The sequence below is a fragment of the Macaca fascicularis genome, chromosome 7 (assembly GCF_037993035.2).
Source record: "Macaca fascicularis isolate 582-1 chromosome 7, T2T-MFA8v1.1".
In the NCBI taxonomy this organism is placed as follows: domain Eukaryota; kingdom Metazoa; phylum Chordata; class Mammalia; order Primates; family Cercopithecidae; genus Macaca; species Macaca fascicularis.
In genome coordinates this window covers 161,067,161-161,092,030 of record NC_088381.1, presented here as the reverse complement: position 1 = coordinate 161,092,030, position 24,870 = coordinate 161,067,161, and the positions used below count along the sequence as shown (strand labels likewise).

Sequence of the window (24,870 nt, the reverse complement as noted above, 5' to 3'; positions counted from 1 at the left end):
GACCTGACTTCACGAGGAAGGGGAGGTTGGGGAGTGGAGGAAGAGAAGATGATGTTGGAGCACTCAGACTTCTGACTGGGAGGAGGGCTACATCCCCCCACCCCAAGGGCGGCTTGAGGACTAGCACAGTTACAACACAGAGGGCTGAAACGGCCTGGCTGCCAGGGCCAGGGCAGAGAGCTGGGCTCTGCCGGGCAGCCCGCACACCCCAGCTCAGCTCTGCCCTTGGAGGCCCTAGAACCCTGTGGACACTGTCCATTGTCCTTTCTGCCGTGTGCATGTAGGCGTGGGTCGTGTCTGCCCCACAGATTGGGTATTTGCTGTTGTGCTGTCAGCAGATGGGTGTTGAGCCCATGCGGGCCTGGACTGGTCACACAACGGCATCCTGCTTGTTGAGTAGCCATCCTGGTGAGGGGTCACGTGGTAATGAGCATGTGGAGAGCTGGGGGCATCATCGTGAAGACCAAGTGAAGCGGCAGTCGGATCTGGGACGGAGGTTCCTCTAGGGAAAGACCGTTATGGTCTGGGGCGCCCTGGCTGGGGGGTGGGTGAGTGTGTGACTGGTGGGTTTGGCTGAGGCAGGGGAGTGCGCTCTTCAGCCCAGCCCCCTGGCCTGAGCCCTGCCATGCTGGAGTCTCCTGGTGCCTGGAGGCTGAGTCGAATGCAGCGGGGCTGGGCAGAGGGTGCCCGGGCTATCATGGGGTGGAAGCTTGGCTGGCCCAGTGGGCATCAGCCAGGACCACATTAGGCCCAGCTTTGGCTGGGTTCCCCACAGGCTCCGCCCGTCAGCTGTGCCCAGCGGCATCCCTGGCCTCCGCCCGCTGAATGCCAGTACTACTCTCTTCTTCCAAGAATGCCTGCAGGTACTTCCAGGTGTCCTCTGAGTAGGGGGTAAAATTGCTCCGCTGAGGACCGGTGCTGGCTGAGGGTCCGTCATCATTCCCTTCTGGGTCTAGCCTGGCTGCACTGCCACCCGGTGAGCTCTGTTTCCAGGCAGTGGGTCAGGCCTCCTTTGGGGACTGGCGTGCTGTCCTCCCTCACCCATGTCAAGGCCTGCGTGGCTGTGTGCTCACGTGTGCTTGATGTGATCTGGGAGTCAGAGCGCCTGGGTTCCTGCTCCAGGCTTCTGTGGTGCCGTAAGGACCTTAGGTCTGGGGGTCAGGACGCCTGGATGGAAAATCCTGGCACTCTGGTCCTTGTGGGGGACCCTGAGCCTCGATTTTTGCATCTTTGGAATGGGGCTGTGGTAGCCTTTCCATGGGTGCAGGTGGAGGCTGGGAATGCCAGTGTGCCCACCCTCCCCATGCTGGGCTCAGCGTGGGTGCCTGGTGACAGTGTGTTAATCTCCCCCTGACTTGACTTCTCTGTGAACTCAGATAAGTCCCTCTCAGTTCTGGGCCTTGCTTATAAAAGGGTTCTTGGGCTCTCTTCTGTGTAAAAACGGGGGGGCCCTATGAGGTGGAGAGTCTAGGGGACAAGGGAGCCATGGGGATTGGACACTGTGCCAGAGCCTGTGGTGCTTTAAAATCAAGGCCCAAACCCAGGGTCCCAAGGCGGGCCAAGCAGCAGTCGAGGTCCGAGTGCACCCGGCCTGCCAGTGCTGCCCAGGAGTGGCACCTCCCGTCATCCCTCAAGCCCAGCAAGGATCCAGTGTGACAAGAGCATGGAGGTTGGACTTGGCAGAGCTGGGTTTGCTTCTTTGCTCTTCTTTGACTACCTGGAGCCTTTCTGAGCTTCAGGTGCCACATCTGAAGAATGAGGTTAAATGGGAGGCGGGGAGGAGCTCGGGGAGGAGCTGGTGACACTGACTGGATGCCACTATGTGCCAGCCTCATTCTTTCCACCCTCCGGCAGTGTCCTGAGTTACACGCCTGGCCATGCTATTTTCCAGACGGGAAAACCGATGTGTAGAGCCCAGCATAGGAGGCACACAGCAAGTGAAGCTATCCTTGTTGACATTAGCTGGTTGCTCTTGGCATTTGAGTCTGAACATCAAAGGCCTTGAAGATTAGAAAGAGAGAATGAAGAATGATGTGCCTGGTGCCTTCTTGGGAAGAGCCCGAGGCCAGCTGTAGAGGGGAGCAAGACTGGTTCTGGGCTGAGCTTCCTGGCCTGGTGCTTTCCTGGGCAGCTGGAAGTGCTTCTGTGGGAGCTGTCTGGCCCTGGCGCTGTTGTTGGCTTTGTTATTTTTTTGCCTGCAGGGGCCTGAGCATTCTGTACTGACGGTAAAACATTTGTTGGACTGGCGCTGTAATCACACCGCGAGGGACACTTGAAATTATGTCTGTATTTGGGAAGCTAATTTTAAAGAACTTTTTCTCTTCATAATTATATGCAATCAGCCAGCTAGTGTTATTGGGGGTTCTCTTTTTCCCTCCTCAGCTGAGAGGCCATCTGCCTTCCTCTTCCTGCCTTTCCTCCCAGCACATGGTGAGCCATCTCCCTGGGAGAGGGACCACCGGCCCTTGGCTGCCTGCAAGCCCCAGGGAAACCTTTCCACAGTGATTGCGGAGGAAGGGATGAGGAGGAAGAGCAGGGGAGGACGATGGGGACCTCTGGCTTGGCTATAGGATGGGTCTGTTTTCAAGATTGGAGGCGCAGGTTGGTGATGGAAATGATGGAAGGTGACGTTTCGATTTGGACATTGAAGCAGCCAGGGCTCTTGTTGAATGCAAGTGACAGAAAATCCAGTTCAGATGAGTTTCAGAAAAAAAAAAAAAGCATTTCTTGGCCCAGGTAACCAAACTGGCACAGGAGTCGTCTTACCCCTCAGGTCCCCAGACATTCCTCCTGTCTCTGGAGTTTTATTCCTTATCAGGAAGAATTTAGTTCCAGAAAACGCTGGCCAAAAAAAGAAAAGAAAAGCCCCCATTGCCCACTCCCTGCAAATGGGGCTCATTCCTCTCTATCTTGAGTTCTGATCCTGACAAGTAGGGTTTCTCCAGGATGGTTGCTAGCACACCAGTCCGGGATATGGGCTGGATGTTTAGGGTTGGCACAAAGTGGACTCTGTGGATTGTCCTTCACGTGGGAGGCATTCAGGTCAGGAGGATACACCGTGTGCTGGCCCTTCAGGTCTCGGTCCGACTGCCCTTTCCAGCACCCTGGGTTCCTCCGTGTCCTTCCTCTTGGACCGCCCTCTGAGAGGATGGTGCGAGGAAGAGGCTTCCGATGTTGTCCGTGGTAGGCAGGGATGGGGGCGTTCTAGGGGCGGACAGCATGGGCAGGTGGTCAGAAGTGTGAAAGAACCGACCCGTGGGGGCAGGGCAGGAAGCCCGGTGTGCTTGGAGCAGATGGGGCGAGACTTGCTGCGCGAGGAGGTAGGCACCTGCTGCAGAGGCCTGAGTGGTGGGGGTGAGGGAAGCCCAAGGGGTGAGTCTGGGCAGCGGCTGGGAGGTGACGAGCTGGGTTTCAGGTGCAGAAGGTGCAGAGTGTGTGTGCAGGGACAGCAGGGAGGCTGCCCGGTGGCCTGCACCGCAGAGCTGTGTGTCTCAGAGAGTGGGAGGCTGCCCGTGCTGGCCTCAGTTCTTCTGCCCTTCTGGAATTCTGCATCCTTCTTTTGACATTTCTCTCTAATGCTCAGGGTCCTGCCTCTTGGCTTTGGCTTGGTGGCAGCTCTGACCCCCTGCATGGGGCTCTGAGGGGTTATTCCAGCTGTTTGGGGACTGTAGCCATGGCTCCCAGCTGCAGAGCCTGACAGGCCTGGAGGCTGGCAGGAAGAAGATGGGGGGTGTGCCCGTCTGCCAAGAGCTGGCTCTGAGGCTGACTCTTGGCACTGGGGTCTTCTGAGGCCCCAGGCTCATTCTCACCTCCTCCAGAGGCCCAGCTGACCTACCATTCTCATGAGCTGCAGTCCTGTGACCCAGCTGATTTCTATCTCATTGGTGGAACCCTTTAGAGGTGGGGTGGGGCTGCTAAAACATTAGCCCTGCTTCCTTCCCCACAGATTGGCCTCTCTTCCCTGCCTGCGGGCATCTGGCATCTACTTGAATCCTTCTTATCACGGGGTGCTCATCACGTCTCGACTGCCTTCCTTTGGAAGCCAACAAACTCTTCCTATGGTTGAGCTGAAATCTACTTCATAGGAATGGTTCCTTCTGCCTGGAAGGTTTGATATTGGACAGAAGGACTGTCAACCCTGTGGAGAGGGGAGGAACAGGGTGCCGGCTCCCCCGGCTTCTGGGCTGGATTGACCCAGGGTGTGTCTATTCCATAGCGTCCTGACATGCCAGAGGCTGGACCTTAGGAAGTGCCTTCTGGGCCCTTCACTTCGGGCCTCCTCAGAGACTGCTCCTCAGGTCTTGGGGCCCCTGGGGCAATGGCACCCATCTTTGGGCCTCCTGGGGTCAAGGTTCTGAGGGAGGGTTGGGGCAGCAGGTGGTTGGGTGGAGAGGCAGCTCTGTCCAGGACGACCCTCTTCCAGAAGTCCCAGAAGCCTCATCCCCAACAGACCTGGTGCCCCCCGCGCCCGCCGCCACCATAACACAGGTCCCTTTTCTCCCCAGGAAGTCACACAGTGCTGTGGGATGAGGAGGGTTTCCTGACAGATTTGGGGAGAGCGGGCCTGGGTGGGAGTGAAGGAGCCTGGGAATTACTGGTATTTGGATGGGTTTAGATTGTGGTTCTGCTTCTTTTTTATTTTTATTTTTTGAGACGGAGTCTCGCTCTGTCGCCCAGGCTGGAGCGCAGTGGCCGGATCTCAGCTCACTGCAAGCTCCGCCTCCCAGGTTTACGCTGTTCTCCTGCCTCAGCCTCCCGAGTGGCTGGGACTACAGGCGCCCGCCATGTCGCCCGACTAATGGTTCTGCTTCTTATCTGCTGTGAGTCTTTGGTCAGGAAACTGAACTGCTCTGAATTTCCCCACTTGAAAAGAGGTGATGGGCTGGGCACAGTGGCTCACATCTGTAATCCCAGCACTCTGACACTCTGGGACGCCAAGGCGGGAGGATTGCTTGAGCCCAGGAGTTTGAGACCAGCAACCTAGTGGGCAACATAGTGAGACCCTGTCTCTACAAATAATAAAACAAGAGGCCTGGTGCAGTGGCTCGTGCCTGTAATCCTAGCACTTTAGGGGGCCAAGGCAGGCAGATCACTTGATGTCAGGAGTTCAGGACCAGCCTGTTCAACATGGCAAAACTCCGTCTCTCCTAAAAACACAAAAATTAGCCGAGTATGGTGGCACACACCTGTAGTCCCAGCTACTTGGGTGGCCGAGGCGGGATAATTGCTTGAACGCGGGAGAATCACTTGAACCCGGGAGGTGGAGGCTGCAGTAAGCCGAAATCGTGTCACTCTATTCTAGCCTGGGTGACAGAGGGAGACCCTGTCTCAAAAAAAAAAAAAAAAAAAATTGCAACCGTTGTACCCACCCAGTGGCTGCTGAGATCCGGTGTGAGGGGGGCGGAGTACCTGGCCCTCACTAATCCTGCCACCACCTCCTCTGTCCCTGTTTCTGCCTGGGACAGGGAGAGCAGGCCTGGGCGGGGAAGGAGAGAGCCCGGGGATTACGGGTGTTAGCCTCTCGTTTATTTGGGTCATGCTCAGGCGCCTGGAGTCCTCTCTGAAACTGGAGGGTCTCGGGTAGCTGATGAAGCGCTGCCTGTTTTAGGGTCAGGTGCCTGGGCACCTCTCATGGACCTCAGGATGAGCCCAAGTGTCAGTAATTATCACCCAGCTCCCCAGTTTATAGTCAAAGCTTCCAGGCCTGGAGCCTTTGGTCTCCAGCACCCAGTTCCCCCACATCTCTTCCCTGGGCTTCTTCCCCCCAATTCCCATCAGGGACCCCTGTGGCCATGTAGGGCTGTACCCAGTGCCTTTTGGGAATCTGCAGGCACTGTGCGAAGCTGAATGCTGGGCTCCTCCCCATCGACTCCTCATTGACTGTTGAAGCCCCTTATGAACTCCTGACAAGTCCTTATTCGTTCCTGCCTGACACGTGAATGCTTCCAGGCGGTGTCTAAGAACCCTGGGACGGCAGAGCTGTGGGAGCCTTGGGGTTGTGGTGGGCAAAGTAAGGCCCCTGCCACTCCCCACCAAAGACGGCAGGTCCTACTCCTCAGAGCCTGTGAATGTGCTGCCTTGTGTGGTAAAAGAGTGTGACGTGACTACAGATGGGATTTTAAAATTTTTATCTTTTAGAGATGGGGGTCTCACTATGTCGCCCAGGCAGGAGTACAGTGGCTATTCACAGGTGTGATCAGAGCACACTGCAGCATCAAACTCATGGCCTCAAGTGATCCTCTCACTTTAGCCTCCCAAGTAGCTGGGATTATAGGCACGTGCCACTGCTCTTGGCTTACAGATGTGAATGATTGAGTGGTCTTGAGATAGAAAATGTTCCTGCATTACCTGGGTGGGCCCAGTGTAATCACAAGGAGGCAGGAGGATCAGAGGGGATGTGACAGTGGAAGCAGAGGTTGGGGTGTTATGGCCACAAGCCAAGGAATGTGGACAGCCTGTAGAACTAAAGAAAGCGAAGGAATCAATTTCTCCCTGGAGCCTCCAAAAGGAAGCCTGCCTCTGACTCAGAACCCTAAGAGAATAACACATTTGTGTTGTTTTTAGTCACTACTTTTGTGATTTGTTACAGCAGCAATGGGAAGCGAATACGGTGTTCTCCTATCCTGCTCTTCTCAGGGCTTGCAGGTGAATCTGTGACTGAGAAGGGAGGGACTGGGTCAAGGTCAAGGCCAGAGCCCATGTGACCTGACATCTTGGGACCTTCCTTTGACCTGCCATCCTGAAAATATCTGAGGGGCCAGGGAGATATTCGAGTAAGGGGCCTTGTGGTTTAAGTTTTCTGAGATGGGGTCGGGGCTGACTCGTGCTTGTGGCCAGGGGGGCCCAGGAAACCCCAGTGCCCATGACCTGCTCTTTGCCTCTGCTTCTCCTGGTGCTTAGCAGGCCTTCTCCAGCATGCTCTGGCAGCTTCCCTCTCCCTCCCCTCCAGGGCCTGGCTCACACAGCGGCTCTACCGAGACTTCCCTGTGCCTCCTCTGTCCCCCGGGTGTTTGTCCTATTTAAGGGCCTGTGGCACACCCGCCAGAGGGCGTGGCATGTAGTCCACTGGTCTGCCCTGTGGCAGCTAGCATCTCAGGGCAGGGTTTGCGGTTTGGGGTCCGCCTCTGCTCCCGGGCCAGCCCCGTGCTTGACAGAGAAGACCAAAATCAGACCAGGAAACTCTCCCTGCCTGTGGTTGAAGGTGCAGCAGCAGGGCAAAGACAACTCAACCTTAAGAGCTTGAGATCCAGGGACCCGGAGCTGCCCCCAGCCCTTAGGCCAGGTAAGGAGTGTTGGCAGCAGGATTTGGGTGAAGTCTTTCAGTCTCCTCTGGAACACAGCCTTTCAAAGAGTGTCAGCATCCAGAACACAGGCTGGGGACACACGCACTTGTGCTGCTATTTTAGGAGTGTGGGGTACCTTGAGGATAGGTGCTAGAACAATTCAGGCTTTCCTGAGCCGGCTTCTCCCTCCCCCAGTGAGTCCAAGGGAGGGAAATGTCACGGGAATTTCTGCCTTAGCTCGCTCATTAGGCTGATACTAAACGACTTTGCATTCTTGGGATTAAGAAGCTGCTGTGAAGAGAACCAACTGAATCATTAGCCCTGAGGCTGGCCAACTGACGGGGATGGGGGAGTGGGGGTGGTGGGGAGGGGAGGAGGTGCTAGAACCAAGCCTGCCGACCTGCCCCCACCACCTCCCTCTCCCAGCAGCCCACTCCCCTGCTTCCCACAATTTAGGTCCCATCCCTAATTAGGGGAAAGAAAAATTACTGCATCTGCAAGGGGGTAGTAAAAGACTCAAAAACGATTTCAAGTCAAGAATTTTCATACTAAAAAGCGGGGATGTCGAGAGCCCTTAAGGGAATAGACTTAACATCTGTGATCAGCCAGAGGTCAGGATGATTCCCCATCTGAAGTGGTGACCCCTTGGATGTGGCAGAACACTGCCTTGCGTGATCTCCTGCCCTCGCCTGCCTTCCTCCTTCCTGAAAATTGAATTGAGGAGGGGAGTCTCAAAGGCACCTCAGTCCCTGTGCTGCTTTCAGCCCCTGCAGCTCTGATGGCCTCTCCAGGAGGTGCCAAAGGTGGGTTACCCACTCTGCCTCTCACTCTTGTCCTGTTCACTGGGAAAAGCTGCTTCCAGGCACCCCTGGAAGCTGTTCTGGGTCTGAGGGAGTGCACTGACTCAGGCTGCTATGCCTGCACTGAGGGGCACCCGGACCTTGGGCTCTGCCTGCCTCCCCTGGGTGGGGCACCCAAACTGGGGGAGGGTCTTCAGGTAAGGTGGTTGGTGACTCCCCAGTCAAAGGAAAGATGCCGCCACTCAATAAAAAAGACACATGGCAGCTTCCAGTTTATCTGGTTCTTCCCTAGAGCTGTTCAGACAATTCAAATGTTTGTACTGGCTTTAAAATTCTGTTCGTATGTTGTCTTTATATCAGGCCATTTCAGTTTCTGGCACTGTTAATAGGAGGAAAATCCAAATTCCCAAACAATCAGCAAGTGAACCAAGATGCCGCAGAGCAGGCAGGCAGGGGACACGGGACTGGAGCCTGGCCCAGAAACCTGGCAGCACTCGGGGAGTGTTTGCAGAGAGCCTGCCAGGCCCGGGGTCTGCAGGGGGCACAGGGATGCTGAAATAAAGAGCCGTCTTTGGCCTCGAGGGGCTCATGGTCTGATGCCGAGTGTGGAGCAGTCTTCAGTGGAAGCCATGATTCCTGCCTCTCGATGAGGAGGGTGCTTGAGCTGCTCTTGGTGGGTGGGCAGGAGTTTGCCAGCTGAGGAAGGGCACCTGGCAGGGGGATCAGTTTGTGCAAAGGCAGACTTAGGTCAAGCCTTGGCATTTGGAGATTGGGGTCCCTCCTGGGAGGGTTTGAGAGGCTGCCGCTGCCTCCCCCTGTTGTCTTCCAAGCTGCACCTCCAAATGCCTGCGTGGCAGGTGTTTTGCTAACAATTTGGGGCTGTAGACACAAGGCGCAAGCTGTGTCCCTGAAAGAGTGCTTGTTAGTCAGGATAGGCCAGGTTAGGCTGCAGTGACAAACAGCCCCGAGAGGCCAGAGGAAACAGGTTTACTCACAACTCGTTCAGCATGCACTCTGGATCCAGAGACTCTTGGGGGCTGTGATCTGCCCTGCAGTGGCTCAGTGTGTATCCCGCTTCTTAAGTTCAGCACTGTGGACATTTGGGGCTGGATAATTCTTTGTTTTAGGGGCTGTCCTGTGCATTACAGGGGCCCTTTCCTCACTGGATTCTAGTAGCACTTTCCTCAGTGTGACAATCAAAAAGGTCTTCAGGTGTTGCTAAATCTCCTCATGGGGACACACAGTTGCCCACAGTTGGGAATCAGCGCTGGCTGAAAGTCCTCTTCATCAGTTGTTTCTTTCTGGTTCCCAGCCTGACTTCGTCACCACTCAGCCAGCGCTGTTTCCAGGTGGTGGGTTTGGCTGGCTCTGCTGGTGGGTGGCAGCCTCATGTGCTTCCTTGTTACTGAGGTCAGGGAGGCCTGGGTGCTGGCAATGGAATGCTTCTTCTGGGAGGGGACGTGGTCACCTCTGTTCATGTCTCATTGCCCAAGGCAAGTCATGTGGCCATGCCTAACTGGGGGCAGGGACAACACAGTGGCACTGAGTGTCCAGGAGGGAAATTGCCAGCTTTGGTGGCCACCATTGATGTTCACCACCAAGCATTAGCCTGGTGGGGTCAGTGCTATGGAGCCCAGCAGCCTTTCTGTCTGCCCAGTGCTGGGTGTGGGCAGCTTGGGGCGGTGGGGCCTGAGGAGGGTGGGAGCCAAGGCAGGCTTCCCAGAGGAGCTGATCTGGGGGGTCAGGTGGTGATGAGGGGATGGCATTTGAGGAAGGGAACAGTGTGGCCATCAACACACATGGGTGACAGGGGCCCAATCATCTGTTTAGGAGCCCGAAGTCCTGGGGAGGCATCTTGGGCTTCTGTGGGGTACGGTGTGGGCCCTCTCCTCTGCAGGCAGGGAAAGGGGGACCATCACTTGGGGCTTTTTCCCCAGCGCCTGGTTCCTGGAGATGCCAAAGGGTCTTGTTATTTGGGTGCCTGAAATCAGCAATTACTGAACTGTGCCACACGTTGCTTGGATGAGGATGTGCCTGGCCTCCCACTTCCCTGAGTGGTTCTCGGTATAACCCTCCTCCCTTGCTTCTTCACCATTTCATGTACTTCACTTGCTGCAGCCCTCAGGTCCCCACACCTGCCCTGGGGAGGGCCTCTTGGGCAGGAAAGGTCATATCCATTTAACAGATATGAAAGCTGAGACCCTGGGCGGCTCAGCGGCACATCCCATGCCTGCTGCTGGTCATGGTCCCTGAGCCTTTTGTGCCCTGCTCTGCTGTGTGGCAGGCCTGCTGCTGGATGGGGTCTGTTATGCCAGAGTGTCTTGTGTTTACCTCCTGACGCCACACCTGGTAGTGTGCTCCAGTGGCCTGGTGGTGGCGTGGATGCTGTGGACGTGTCTCTGCTCCGTATCACTCTCTTCTACTTCTGCTCTGATCCTTTTTATTGTTTTCCCTTATCATCCCCTCTCCCTCAGTGCTGGGTCATCCAGACTAATTTTCGTCATCTTCAGAAGTGGTAACCACTGTTACTCATGGGACCCCTGCTGCTCAGCGGCCAGTGACAGAAAGCTTTAGCTGGCTTGAGCAGAAATCTGCAGCTGAAGCTCCAGAGAGGACGAGCCCCACGCGGCCAGGTCTGGCCAGGGAACCTGCCCTCCTGGAGCCCTCTTGTCCCTTTCTCCTGGTTGGCCTTGGGCTCCTCTGGATTCTCACCACATGGAAGCAGTGGTGTCCTCCAGCATTTCCAGGCAGTGCCATTTGCACTGCAGACAGTCCCCCAGGACCTGTCTGGTAAAGGACCAGGACCAGGGCTTGGATCCTGCTCCCGTCCTGCTGCTAAGTGAGGTGCCAGGTCACGTACCCACCCCTGGAGTGGGCGTGCCGCCCCCAGTCATGTGGCCTAGAGGAGGCGCAGTTCTGTAAGGGCAGGAAGGCAGGGTGGCAGGGCAGAGCACAGGTCACAAGACCCCGTCTCTGGTGTGAGCCAGGTACTGTGCCAGGCCTGGACTCTGCTTCCCTTAAAGCCCGTGTGGGGTGAGTTCTAGGATTCTTCCATTTTACAGATAAGAAAACAGAGGCACAGGGTACAGAGGGGTCTGGTTCCATGTTCTGCTCTCAGGGGCTCACCCACCTCTTCCACTTCCACCTACCTCACGAATTATGTTCATCTAAGCCTCTGAATGCTGCGAAGCTCAGTCCTGGGCTTCTGATCACTTCCTGGTACCACCATGGTTGAACAATGGAGTGCTACTGCCTTCCTGTGATGTTCTCTCATCTCCTGGGCCTGGCGCAGTGCCTCGGTCTGCTCCTTCCAGACTGTGAGCCTCACAGCTATTTCTAGTTCTTAGGTTTCCTTTACTCCTGTTCCCAAGACCTGTGAGGGCTGCCCCCTACCCCTGCTATGTCCTCCCCCAGCAAATCAGATCCTGCTTCCACTGGTCACAGAGAAGCCCGTGGAGTCGCTCTTGTGGACAAGCAGCTGTCCCCATACCCAGCCGCTCCTAAGCAGCACCCAGGGCGTGATGAACCCTGAATCCTTCCCAGGCCCTGCCCCCAGACCTCCTGGATCAGAGGCTTCAGGGTGGCCTCGAATGAGGATTTTTGACACGCTCCAGTGGTGGTTCTCAGGTTATCTGCCCTGGCATTTGGGACCCACTGCCCCATGGGTAAGGGCTGGGCCACCAGGTGACATCCTGGGCCTCGGAGGCGTGCCCCACCTTTATCCTCTGTCCTGCGTCTCAGCCCCTGCCCCCTGAGAGGGCTTTATGCTTCCAGAGCCCCAGACACCCTTTGGGGAAGGTGCAGGACTCCCCTTACTCCTCCATAAGTACTCTTCTCAGCACCTGTCTGTAGTTACCCTTCGGTTGCTCTGCCAGATGGCAAATGCTGCCTCCTCCTTGAAGCCTTCTCTTATTGCCAGCCTCATCCCCTGAAAGCATCAAATCATTTTGTGAGTATTTTAACTTCCTTAAGGGTTCGAGCTCCTTGGACTTCCGGGGAGAGGCTTCCTTGTGGAAAGCGGATCCTCCCTTCATTAATAATCCAGCTTTTGGAAAAGCATGTTTATACTTAGCTATTCCTATTTTATTAATATTAATATATTAATGTAATATTTATCAAGAAAATGACAGTTTAGAGCCTATAAAATTATTCGCAGGTGCAGGATTTTTTTTAAGATGGAATCTCGCTCTGTTGCCCAGGCTGGAGGGCAGTGGCCCGATCTTGGCTCACTGCAACCTCCGCCTCCTGGGTTAAAGCAATTCTTCTGCCTCAGCCTCCCAAGTAGCTGGGATTACAGGCACCCGCTGTTATGCCCAGCTAATTCTTGTATTCTTATAGAGACGAGGTTTTACCATGTTGGCCAGGCTGGTCTCGAACTCCTGGCCTCAGGTGATTTGGAAGGCCCACCTCAGTCTCCCAAAGTGCTGGGATTACAAGGGTGAGCCACCATGCCCGGCTGCAGGTTTTTAATGAAACTTAAAAGTTATTAAATTGTAGGCCAGGCGCAGTGGCTCACGCCTGTAATCCCAGCCCTTTGGGGGGCCGAGCTGGGTGGATCACTTTAGGTCAGGAGTTCGAGACCAGCCTGGCCAACATGGTGAAACCCCATCTCTACTAAAAATACAAAAATTGGCCGGCGTCATGGCGAACGCCTGTAGTCCCAGCTACTCAGGAGGCTGAGGCAGGAACCCAGGAGGCGGAGGTTGCAGTGAGCTGAGATGCCACTGCGCTCCAGCCTGGGCGATAGAGCCACACTCTGTCTCAAAAAAAAAAAAAAAAAATTAAATTTTAACTTTTATTGTTACCTTCCCTATAGTTTTGAGGGTAGCATATATGTTCATTGTAGAAAATCTCAAAAACACAGAGAAGTAGGAAGAAAAAACCACAGCACTTTGTTGGCATCACCCAGCCCCGTGGCCACAGTTAACACTGCAGCCCACGCCCCTCAGTCTGTTTTCCAGGTACTGGACCGTTTCCAGGCCTTAGAACCCGTAGCGAGTTGTGGTGGTCCCCGATGCAGGCCTCATTTCAGCTCCTCTTGGGGCAGCACTTGGAAGCTTTTCACAATACACCCTGAGCTCTTCTGTCTTGTGTCCTCCATTGATCGATTGCTTCGTGCTTTTATCAAGCATCTATTTAAGAAACAATTTAAAAAATATATTTTCCAGTTTTTGATAACATGTTATAGGCCCTTGGCACAACATTGAAGCGATGTATGAGGGGACACAGTGAAAAGGAAGTCCCTCGGCCACCCCAGCTGCCCTTGCCCTTGACCAGGGCCCCTGCCATGATCGTTTTCCTGTAGCACCCTCAGGTTCACTCCGTGTGTACACAAGCACACATGCTCGTCCCAGATGTTGTTCTTAACACAGATAGTTGTCTACAGCACACAGGGTTTTGCATCTTACGTTTTCCATACAGCAACGTCTTGGAGATAGTTCCTTGTGGGTGCATGGAGGCCTTCTGTGTTCTTTTTACTGCTGCGTACTATTCCTTTGACGGCGTGTGGTTTGTTAATGTCCCCTCTTAGGGGAGTTTAGTTTGCTGCTAGTGTTTTGCTATCGCATACAGTTTGGTAATTAACAGGGCAGAACTGGAAACATATTGCACACTTGAGCCTATCTGTGGGGTGATGAGGTGGGATTGTGGATCCAGGGTTTTTAGGAGGAACAGTCAGTCACTTGACAGCCAGTGCTCTGGTTTCTCTTCCCTCCCACTGTCCCTCATGTCCCTTCCTTCTCCCTCTTCCCCTTTGGCTTCATCATTCAATTTCTGAACTTTCTGGTTACGGTGGGACTTCAGGAACGTGCTTCTTAGGGCATCAAGGTTGTTGGTGCCTTTGTTCTGCAGGAGTTTCCCGATGAAAAATCAGCCCGACAGGTTGTTCTATTTTCCCAAGAGGCTGTGGTGGTGCGCGTGGGATTCCACCACCAGAGGGGATGCAGTTTTCTGCCTGCCACCTCCTGGTCCTTCCATTGCACTGAGGCCCTGGAGGCTGGAGACCAGGCCTCCCTGCTTGGTGCCACCCTTGCCCATGGTGGTGCGCCTGGTGAATGCCTGGGTGTGGGGAGAGCCCTGCTCGGGGCCAGCTCCTGCACTTTGCGAGTCTCCCATGCCTCGGCTTGCTCCGCAGGTAATGGGGCAACCACTGTGCCCCCCTTATGAGGCTGCAGAAGGTATTGGTGAGTGGTGAGCTTCAAGGGGTGTGCAGCATACATGGGTGGCCCCCTCTTTTCTGCCACTATTGCAGTTTATCCTTTTTTTGGAGCTCTGTGTGACAGAGGAACTGCTGTGGCTCCTGGGAGCTCAACCCCACTTAAGATTGCAGCCGATCTTTTCTCTAGATTACTTTTTTGTTGCTTTCTTATTTTATGTGTTCCATCTGTTTTCAGAGTTAGAGACTGTTTTTTTAGGACTAAGGGAGAGAGGACTGCCTGGGATGATGTAAAATGTGGACTGATTGGAATTGACCTCAGTAAAGAGACGAGAGTCACATGCTGAGATAACCCGGATGCCAGCAGGGTTGACTCAGAGGGAAACTGAGGCCCTGGCCCAGAGCCCAGTGGAAGTCTGCACCAACTGGTGTGGGTCACTCATGCTCCTCTGTCCCTGGCCTTTCCCATTGTGCGGTTCACACTCTGGGTGATTTGGGGCTTGGGTTTTCCGTCCTGGAGCTGGGTTGCTGGAGTTTGGGCTGGCTCCTCAAGGTCCTCTGCTGTGTGTCCTGGGGCAGGTTCCCGTCAGTGACGCTTCCTGCAGCTTTCTCGTCCCTCTGGTGGGGGCCAGGGTGATTGGGAATGAGGCAGGGGCTGAGGTGTCCACAGGTGCTCAGAAACGGTGCAGGTTGTGAGCTGATGGTTGGGTGTAGCACAGGTTCCTCATGATGCTATCTGTCACTGTGCTGTGGGCTTTGGTGGCCCAGTGCTATGCTATTGTGTGTCTCCCCTGTCCCTCATGAAATCATGGAAGCAGATGGATATTGGCCACCATTCCTACAGGAAGTGCAGAGAAGCTAAGAGACGCTGAGGGTCCCTGAATGCCTCAACCAGGGTGGTTCTCAAACTGGACTCCTTGGGGCCCAGGTTTCTGTTGAGGTGTCGGGGGTTTGAGGAAAGGTGGGCTGGGTGCTTCCCACAGTGGGACCTGGTCAGCTCTCCTTGGCCTCTTCTCTTCCTGTCTCTTGGAGTGGCTCCTTTGTGAGGTTCCGCTCAGTGCCTTGGTATCAGAAGGTGCTAAGGAAGCCCTCACTGAATGAGCTGACAAACAGATTTAGGAATTAGTGGGTGGCGCCTCAGCTGTGCCATGAAACAAGGCAGCAGGGGTGCCCAAAGGTTCCTGCGGGGCTTTTGCCCATCTCCTCCCTAAGACCTTGAGCCTCTCAAGGGCCCAGACTGTGGAGGTTGCATTTGTTGTACCCTCCGAGTGCTGGGCCCAGGAGCTAAGCTAAATTGTTACACATTTACACCTTCATCTGCCAGCAGCTGTAGAGGAGTGTCTGTGTGCCAGGGGGCATCATAGCTGGGCACGGGCACACATAGCTTTAAAGTTTGGCATAGTCCCTGCTCCAAGGAGCTTGGGTGAGTAAACCACAGATTCCTGACCTTGCCTGGCCGCAGCCGTCTCTGAGCATCTGCTGGAGGCCTTTCTTCCCAGCACAATGTGCACAGCATGCTGTTTTGGGCGCTTGGGTCCTGCAGGTCCTGGTGGCCCTACACCAGCACTCATCCCTGGCTCATAGCAATCAATACCCCAGAACAAAGGGCCAAGACAGTGGTTGCCTTAAGTTCTTCCAGGTGGGGAGGCTTCCTGGAGAGGCTATGCTGAGCGGAATCCTCAAGGCTGGGGTGTGAGGTGGGCACCAGGGCCGGGGAGGAGAAAGCCTTGTGTGCCAGAGCTGCACAGGTGGGCACTTCCTGGGCTCACAGTAAGAAATGTGGGGTAGGGAAGGCTGGGCATGGTGGCTTACTCCTGTAATCCCAGCTCTTTGGGAGGCTGAGGTGGGTGGATCACAAGGTCAGGAGTTCGAGACCAGCCTGGCCAATGTGGTGAAACCCCATGTCTACTTAAAATGCAAAAATTAGCCGGGCATCATGGCGGGCGCCTATAGTCGCAGCTACTCGGGAGGCTGAGGCAGGAGAATCGCTTGAACCCAGGAGGCGGAGGTTGCAGTGAGCTGAGATCGCACCACGGCACTCCAGCCTGGGCAACAGAGTGAGACTGTGTCTCAAAACAAAAAGAAATGGGTGGGGAAGGGAAGGGTGGGAGTCAACAGAAAGCCTTTGTGTGTCCTGGGCAAACTCCAACCCAGGCCATGAGGCTCTTAACATTGGGTGGCAAGAGTCAGGTTATGTGGTGGCCGTGGGACTGCGTGTGAAGCGTGAGGATGTGGGGGACATGAGTGCAGCTTGGAGGCTGTTGGCGAGGCCGGGGCAGGCGTCAGTGGGGTGTTGGGAAGGCAGTGGGGCAGGACTGTGTGGGCCTCCCATGTGTGGCAGTGGATGGGTTGGGGCATGACTGGCTGTGGCAGGTCCTGGGGTGAGACCTGATGGGGAGGACAGGGGGAGCCGTGGGGGTTGAGCTCAGCAGGGATGGCAGGTGCTGGGGATGGTGGTAAATTCGGTGGCAGGGGCCTTGGGACGACCAGGCTGGAGCTTGGCTGACAGAGGCCTGGCACAGGAGTAGAGGGAGGTGGCTGGTGTGGGGCCTCCAGAGGACTCCAGCAAGTCCCTCTGCGGAGCCAGCCCTCTCAGCGGGAAGGTGGTGTGAGGAGTGGCTGGGAGTGGAAGACATGGCCGTTGCTGGGACAGTGGCAGGAGAAGCGTAGCTGCCGGCTCCCTCCTGAAACCCCCTCACGGTCCTGCCCTCAGCTGGCTGTTGGGAACCTTCAGAAAGGACGTGTCCAGCCTGCTGGAGTAACGATTGTTTTCTTTGTTTTTCTCCACAGGAAGCGAGGGATAGAAGTTGTGCAGGTGAGTACACTCATCCTTGTGGTTCTATGGGTAGGGAGGCCCTTGGCGCCCACCTCTCCGTCTCTCCTCCTCTCCTCCTCTCCTCCAGCGTCGGACACAGCTTTCTCTCTTCTTCACGTGCAGCTTGTTTTTAGCACCCCTGTGGATTTGATGTGGTTTCTGCCCTGGGCTGGGAAGACTCCGACTAGGGCTTCTCGGGTTTGGAGGGTTGCTGTGGCTTTGTCAGTGGGGAGAGGGTTGGTCTGGGAGTGCTGAGGGGAGTGTGCGTGGCAGTGGTCAGGTTGGGGTGGGTGTGGGAAGGGTGAGGGGGCAGTAGGCACCCAGCTAGACATTCAGTTGTCTTTGTGTCTTTGTGCTTTGTGTAGCCTCACCCTGGATGGACTTGGGTCAGGTGCTCATTAACTAGAAAAAGAAGGATGGATGGAAGAAGAAGGAAGAATGGATGGAGGGGGAGGGAAGGATCTTGGAGCGAGGGGAAAGGTGGAAAGATGGAGGGAGAAGGAAGGAAGGGTGGAGGGGGAGGAAGGTTAGAAGGATGGATGGAGAGAAGAGGGAAGGATGGATGGAGGGGGAGGAAGGAAACATCAAAATACTCTCAGACTCTGTGTGAGGGGCAGGCTGTGTTATTTGCACTAAAGGCTGTACCTGGCGCCTAATGGGTACTTGGTAAACCTGATGGTGACCTGGCCATGTCCTGTGTTCCCCTCGCTGTCCCCGTTGAGTGTGACTCTGTGGCCTGTGCAGCTGGGCTGGCATCCTGTCTCCTTGCCTTGTGGGCCTCATCTGCCTGTAGCTGCAGAGAGGGGAACCCAAGCTGGGGACTAGATCAGGGCAGAAGAGGTGCTGGCCCCTGCTAAGATATCTAAGGGGCTTTCAAAAAGCCTGCTGGGGAGCTCTTCTAGCCCACCCCTGTTAACTTCAGCTCCAGGCCTTCCCTCAGTGGCCATAGGAGAGCGGTGTCCCCATTCCTGCAGGTTCAGCGTCACAGGGCCCAGGTTTCCCCTGCTCCTGGGACCAGACTGGGGCTGGTTGATGGGTGGGGCTGGTAAAGGATCCTCCTTACCTCCCTGCTGGTAGTTTGTTGAACTTATCACTGGAAGGGTGAGATTTGTTTTGGGGTAAGGAGGTAGTTTCTGGAAGCCTCTCAGCAGCTCTAGGTTTTTGTCCAGGCTCTTCTTGGCTGTGCAGAATTGCATGATATACACTAGATTTTTCTCTTTTATTTTCTGTTTTTGTTTTGTTTTGTTTTGTTTTGTTTTTTTGGATGGTGTCTCGCTCTGGAGTGGAGGCTGGAGTGCAGTGGGGCTATCTCAGCTCACTGCAACCTCCGCCTCCTGGGTTCAAGCAATTCTCGTGCCTCAGCCTCCTGAGTAGCTGGGATTACAGATTCGCGCCACCACACCCAGCTAGTTTTTGTATTTTTAGTAGGGATGGGGTTTCACCATGTTGCTCAGGCTGATCTTGAACTCCTGACCTCAGGTGATCCACCCACCTCGGCCTCCCAAAGTGCTGGGATTTCAGGCATGAGCCACCGTGCCCAACCTGCACTGAATTTTTCTGTGGGCTTTAATTTCTCCATCATCAAGTGAGGGATATTGGAATTCAGGAATGGCTTACGGGTGTGTGTTCAGGGACCATTTCTGATTGATTGGTTTTGGTGGCCTGGAGGATCCTAAATCTGTGAGTGGGTGGGAATAGGGATTGATCTGTAGTGCCTGCCAGGGGTACAGGTGTGGAAAGAGGAGATATAGTTGTATGTCTCATCATGGGGTTAGATGGTCTCTAACCATTGCAGCTCTAGGATGTGGTGGCTTCCATTTCCCTTTTATCCCTCCATAATGGTTCATTTGGAAATCCACAGATCCTTTACAGATGCTACTTTACCTACAATAAGCCTGAGACTGACAGCTGGGGCTCCCTGTGCTCAGGAAGGCCCCGGCTTGCCCTGTGGTTCCACCCAGCCACTTGGGGGAACTGCTGTGGAAGCCATTTTCAGAGGAAGTGAGTTCAGGCGCTCCCCAGCAAACACACTGCCTGAGAGGGCAAGACAGCCTTCCCCCATGCCTGATCCTGTTCACATGCGACCTCAAACTGTCACACAGTGGGTGTCACCCCCACCGCTCGAGGACAGGATGAGAGATGGACAGGGGTCGGCGAGTTTCATTTGTATGGCGTTCCGGGAAGATTTAGACTAAAATCTTTAATCCGCTCCGTCTGTGGGAGGAACAGGAGACTGGAGCCATTGTGTCAGAATGTCCGGGGCAGAAGCAGCATTGCAAAATCTTTCTAGACATGTATGCTGTTCATTTCAGTGGTGGCTTGGGGGAGGAAGTGGTGGCTGGGCACCAGAGCGAAGCCAGACTGGACACTTTCCACTCCAGCATCTGAAAATAAAACCTACTATGATACCTCTCTGTTCACCTCCTCCTGGCATCCCTGTGTTTGGAGAACTTTTAGATTTTAAGGCATTGAGAAAGACTCTGCAAAAATGGGAGGCTTTTCAAAATCAGCTGGGCCTCTGTGCACAGGATCTCCAGGCTGCTGGGCCCTGGGAGCTGGGGCTGTGCCATCCTCTGGGTTCGGGTGCTGGTGACTGAAGAGGATGTGTGTCCCCTTGCTGCCAGCCATCTTCTTGTGTCCTATGTCTGGTCCCTGAGGGGCGTTTCCTGTTCTGTGCAGCCACCCAGGGATGGTGTGGTGTTAACCCTTTAGAGTTGGGGAAACTGAGGCTCAGAATGTTGTGCCTTCTCTTGGGGATTTCAGCCAGCAGTGGTGGAGTTGGGATTTGAGTACAGGTCTGTCTGTCTCAAAAGCCTGTGGCCCCTGGTTTTCTGCCGAACAGTCTCCTCTGCATGTTCATTGGTTCTCCATTTACTAAATGCTTCCATTCCTTTTATTACCTGGACTTTGGCTGCTATCTAAAAAAAAGGATGTTGGGGCCAAGAATCAGGACTCAAGACTGCAAAACGCTGGTGACCGGAGGGAGGTCGGTTGGTCATGGGAGTTGTTTCTCTTCCTGTTATTTAATGGCAACAGTAACAGTCCTTTTATTGAGGACTCCAGTGTACCAGGCATCGTGGGTTTACTTTAAGGAAGCATTTGTGTGTAACCTTCCCGAGGTTGGTGTGGGGGCATATTTAAGAAAGTGGATTTTGCAGATCTCAGTGTCCTCTTGTGCCTGTGCCTAAGGCTGAGAAGCTCAGGAGCCCTCCTTCCCTGCTACCCCTGTGCCTGTTCAGCTCGTTCCTTCTCCCAGCTCTGCAGAAGAGTGTGCACGCTGTGAGGTGCAGGGCCGCCTGGGGTCAGGTTCCTGCCTGTGTGACCTTGGGCCAGTTGCCTAACGACGCAGTGTCTTTCTGCTCATCTGTAAAATGGGGATAATCATGGTGCTGTTCCCTTGGCACCGTTGTGAGAACTGAGTTAATTTGAGTGAAGTAATTGGCACTGGGCCTGGCGCACTGGAAGCTGGCTGTCTGCAGGAGAACTGTACACTCTATCCACAGGCAGACCTGACCGAGGTGTGAGACCTCAGGGCATAAAACCCTCCCAGTAGTCAAGTACAGTGAACAGTCATTGTCATCCTGGGGCCAGGGAGGTATTTCCAGTTCCTTGCTTGCAGCAAAATTCAAAGAGGACCTGATGGTGTCCTCAGCTGATAGCACGTTAAGAATAACTTCTGTTTTGGGTGGCTGAGGTGGGTGGATTGCTTGAGCTCAGGAGTTTGAGACCCACCTGAGCAACATGGCAAAACCTCATCTGAGGGCTCCCCACCAACTACAAATGCAAAAAATTAGTCGGGTGTGGTGGTGTATGCCTGTCATCCCAGCTGCCTGGGGGCTGAGGTGGGAGGATCACTTGAACCCAGGAGGTCGAGGCTGCAGTGAACCGAGATCGTGCCACTGCACTTCAGGCTGGGTGACAAAGTAAGACACTGTCTCAAAAAAAAAAAAAAAAAAACGAATGATTTTTGATAACAGATTACTATAATTCTTGGCATATAATTATAAAGGAATCCAAAGAATTTGCTATGGTAAATCTCTTTCCATTCCATTTTTTAAATTTGAGTAAGTGGTTTCTGCTCTCATATCTGTAAAAATTAGAAAATGGAGATGAAATTGATAAACGCTGTTTGATTCTAGCGATAGGCAATATTCATCTGAGCATTCATGAAGTAATTTTTCAGAAAATTCCCATTCTTTGTACAGATGTATTTTTAATAAGATTTATTTATTAAATTTTATTTATTCATTTATTTATTTATTTTTTTGAGATGGAGTCTCACTCTTGTTGCCCAGGCTGGAGTGCAGAGGCATGATCTTGGCCCATGCAACCTCTACCTCCCAGGTTCAAGCGATTCTCCTGCCTCAGCCTCCCAAGTAGCTGAGGTTACAGGCACCTGCCACCACGCCCAGCTAATTTTTTTGTTTGTTTGTTTGTTTTTTTAGTAGAGATAGGGTTTCACTATGTTGACCAGGCTGGTCTTAAACTACTGACCTCAGGTGATCCGCCTACTTCGGCCTCCCAAAGTGCTGGGATTACAGGTGTGAACCACTGCGCCTGGCCTAATAAGGTTTATTTTTAAAGGTTATTTCTTACACAGTTTTGCAATATCTTTCTGTCTTATCGATCAATTGTATACTTATAGTAATTATTAGAATAATTCGGTCCAGGAGAACACTTTTGACAGAGCTTTATGGTCACAGGAAGTTAAAAAAAATTAAAACATTGATTTTTGCATTTTTTGGCCCTGAAGTATAATAGGATAATCAGTATAAAGCTTTCAAGCATAAAATACACTGTGATGTATAAACATCTCTGAGGGAGATCAGAGTTTGTGGAGGAAAAAGGAACACTGTTAAATTTCCAACAGTTAAAGAAGAGCTTGATTATGTAATTTAAAAATGGATGATGGTGAATCTCAAATCGCCATGGTATTTAGATACCGTTGGATCCATTTAAAAGAGAAACATTAACAGTTTTATTTTAAAATGTTAATATTTACAGTATGTTGGAAATTACATCCTCTACAAGTATTTAGACTTATGAGAAATTTTTCATATCAACTTAAAAATGTGCAAATAGATATGTGGTTTTAAACATTTATTTTGTGGGGGTTTGGTTCGAAGGCCACTGCTTCAGAACATTACCCTGTTTACTTCTCAGAACCAGGCCTGAGGCACGTACCTCCTCAGAGAGGCATAGCACCAGGCTTTGCTCTCAGGCCGTCCAGAGGCCCTGATGGGGCTGCGCTGGACTGGCCTGACTCTGGGGCCTGTGCGTCCCCTGAGATCCAGAACCGCTCGCCGAGACTTGCTTGGCAGCGGACTTGTCTGCAGACCTGGTCTGTTAGGCCATGTGATGATGATCATGCAAGACACAGCGCTGTCTGCTCAGGGCTGCTCAGGCAGGAGAGGAAGTCGCAGGGGAGCCAGGACCCAGGCCGCTCAGGAGAGGTTGTCCTGCTTTGTGTTGAGAGCAGGGAGTTGGGCTGTGGGACAAGGGGAGAATATAGTAAGGGTTGTGGGGCCAGATGCCCTCCGCTTCCTGTCCTGAGAGGCTACTTGTCGTGACAGTGATGGTGGCAAGTGCCTGTTTCCTCAGCCCCCTGCTCTGTGGTATGGTAATGGGAATGCTGGACGCACGGGCCACCCTGACTCCACCGTTTCAGTGTTGAGTTGGTCTCACTGAGTGCTGAGCTGAGGGCCCCTCATAGCCAGGCTGTGCAGATGGGACACAGTAGCATGAAACAGTTTCTCGGACACCTGCTGTGGATAGGCCCCAGGTGCTAGGGGCACACACAGGCCCAAGCCAGGCCCCTTCAATTCTCTGTGATGTCTGCGGATAGTGACCAAGGTGGGCAGGGACACCAGACAGGCACAGAGGAGGCCCTCACGCAGCCTGGAAGGCTCCCTGGAAGAGGAGTCTGGTTAGTGGCAATGAGCTCATCTACCCAACAGATCCTATCTGAGAGGCAAGACCTGACGGGGCTCGACCCACTCCCCAGGTCCTTGTGCTTCCTTCTAAAACACCTAGTTGCTAAAATGACCAAGTGCCAAGCACAGCGCTATGATTGCTTCCCCTGTACACAGTGAGCCTGTGTTGGAGAAAATATCCCCTGGGTCGTCTGTGGTCTGGGGAGTGGGGCTGGGGCTCTCCTGTGGACTGGGCAGAAGGCCTGCATCAGTCTTGCTGGGTGCTGTCACCTCGGGGCATCCTCCACTCTAATCCAATCTGTGGGGAAGGCTCAGGAGGAGCAGTCTCCCATCCAGGGACTCACTGCCTCTTTCTGGAATAGTCCTGAATTTGGTGGAGGAAGACCCTGAAGGAAAGACCCACCTGCTGCCGGGCCCCCTCCAGCCTGGGCATCCTTAGGAAAGTATGTTTTGCAGCCTGACCCCTGCCCTGGCCTGTTCTCCGGGCTGCCTTTCCCCAGTTATTGTAAAAGATCAGGGGAGAAGGTGACTGTTGGCATGAGAGGGCTCGGGGTTTGACTTTAAAATGCAAATGAGCAAGCTATAAGCGTGAGAAGTACAGTAGCTGGTTATAGATTCACTGTCCTCCATCCAAATTCCTTGAGAATTCAGACACTGTGAAACCCAGTCTCTGGTGCAGCGGCTGTTTCTCAAGCAGGCAAGGAAGTAAGTAAGTTCCCCCAGCTTGCAAATGAGTGAACGGTGGGCATACACCTTTCTGTCCATGTTTTCTCCGCAGCTGGTGCTGGCTGGCATGCTGGTGACCTTTGTGTATGTATTTTTACCCCTTCCTGCACCAGACTTTCTGGGGAAGAGGTTGGGTGGGTGACCATCAAACCACCAAGAAAAGGCAAGTCTGAGAAAGAGACACTAAGACCCCAAGGGAAGGTCCATGTGCCTGGGGCCGAGGCAGAAGTGGGTGCTGGGCCTCTGGAGGCGAAGGAGCCATGGGGATGCCCACTGGCAGGGAAATCCTGGGGATGCCCAAGCCCAGGGGCAGGGCAGGCCTGTCTGAGCTGTGGGGGAGCGGTGGGGATGGAGGGTTGGGCATGTAGGAGGAGTGGGCCACCAGAGGATGGAGGCCATACCTCCTGACATAGAATAAACCAGGCATAGGGGCTGGCAGGGGGGCGAGGTGTTAGAACGGCCTTACAGACAGGAAGCACGGCGGGAGCCCACACACAGAGAGCAGCTGGGGAAGGGGATCCTTTGGCTGACAATAGCTTGGAAAGGCCGCAGCCCCAGGCTTGAGGGGGCTAGTGAGAGACCAGGCTGGAGAGAGTAGCGATGCCAGGTGAGTTGTTCATGGGGTGCTGTGTTGGGGGCATGGAGGGGCTTCTGCAGGTGAAAGCTGGGTGCTCCAACTGGAGGCTATGGGGGAAGAGCTGTGGGGAGGGTACATGGAGGGTGATTAGACAGGGCTGCACTGGAAAGCCAGAGAGCAGAGTTTTCTGAGAGAGACTGTGGCTGCAGCCTAGTGAGGGGTGATGTGCTCTTCTGGGGCTCCTGCAGTGACAGAGGGCAGCAGGAGACAGACGGCACGGTGTGGTACCTGGGTAGATGTGGGATGTGAGAGGGGAGGATCAGTCCGCAGACTCCTCCCTTGTTTCTGGCCGGAGTGCCTGGGCATGGGGGTGCAGGAGGAGCAGCCGCCAGGGAGGGAAAGCCCATGCCAGCGCTGGCGCTTTCTGATAGGCGTGCTGAGCACAGGCAGCAGAGGCCTGTGTTGGTAGCTGCTCTCTGAATTCAGAGCCAGAGGGGACTCCTGTGGTTGCATAGTATGCATCTCCAGAAGTTATAGGTGCTAAATTCTCCATCTCAACATTAAAAATGTACTTGTTATTTA

At 54.0% G+C, this 24,870-nt stretch overlaps 1 protein-coding gene across 2 annotated transcripts in view; it reads left to right on the top strand.

The window, feature by feature from the left end:
* ITPK1 (inositol-tetrakisphosphate 1-kinase) overlaps positions 1-24,870 on the top strand; it is a 182,490-nt gene that overhangs the window by 28,085 nt on the left and 129,535 nt on the right. For both annotated transcript variants that reach the window (XM_045396898.3, XM_045396896.3), the window contains exon 3: positions 17,028-17,052. In XM_045396898.3, coding sequence (XP_045252833.1) covers positions 17,028-17,052 — 25 coding nt within the window. The remainder of the gene's footprint in view (positions 1-17,027; positions 17,053-24,870) is intronic.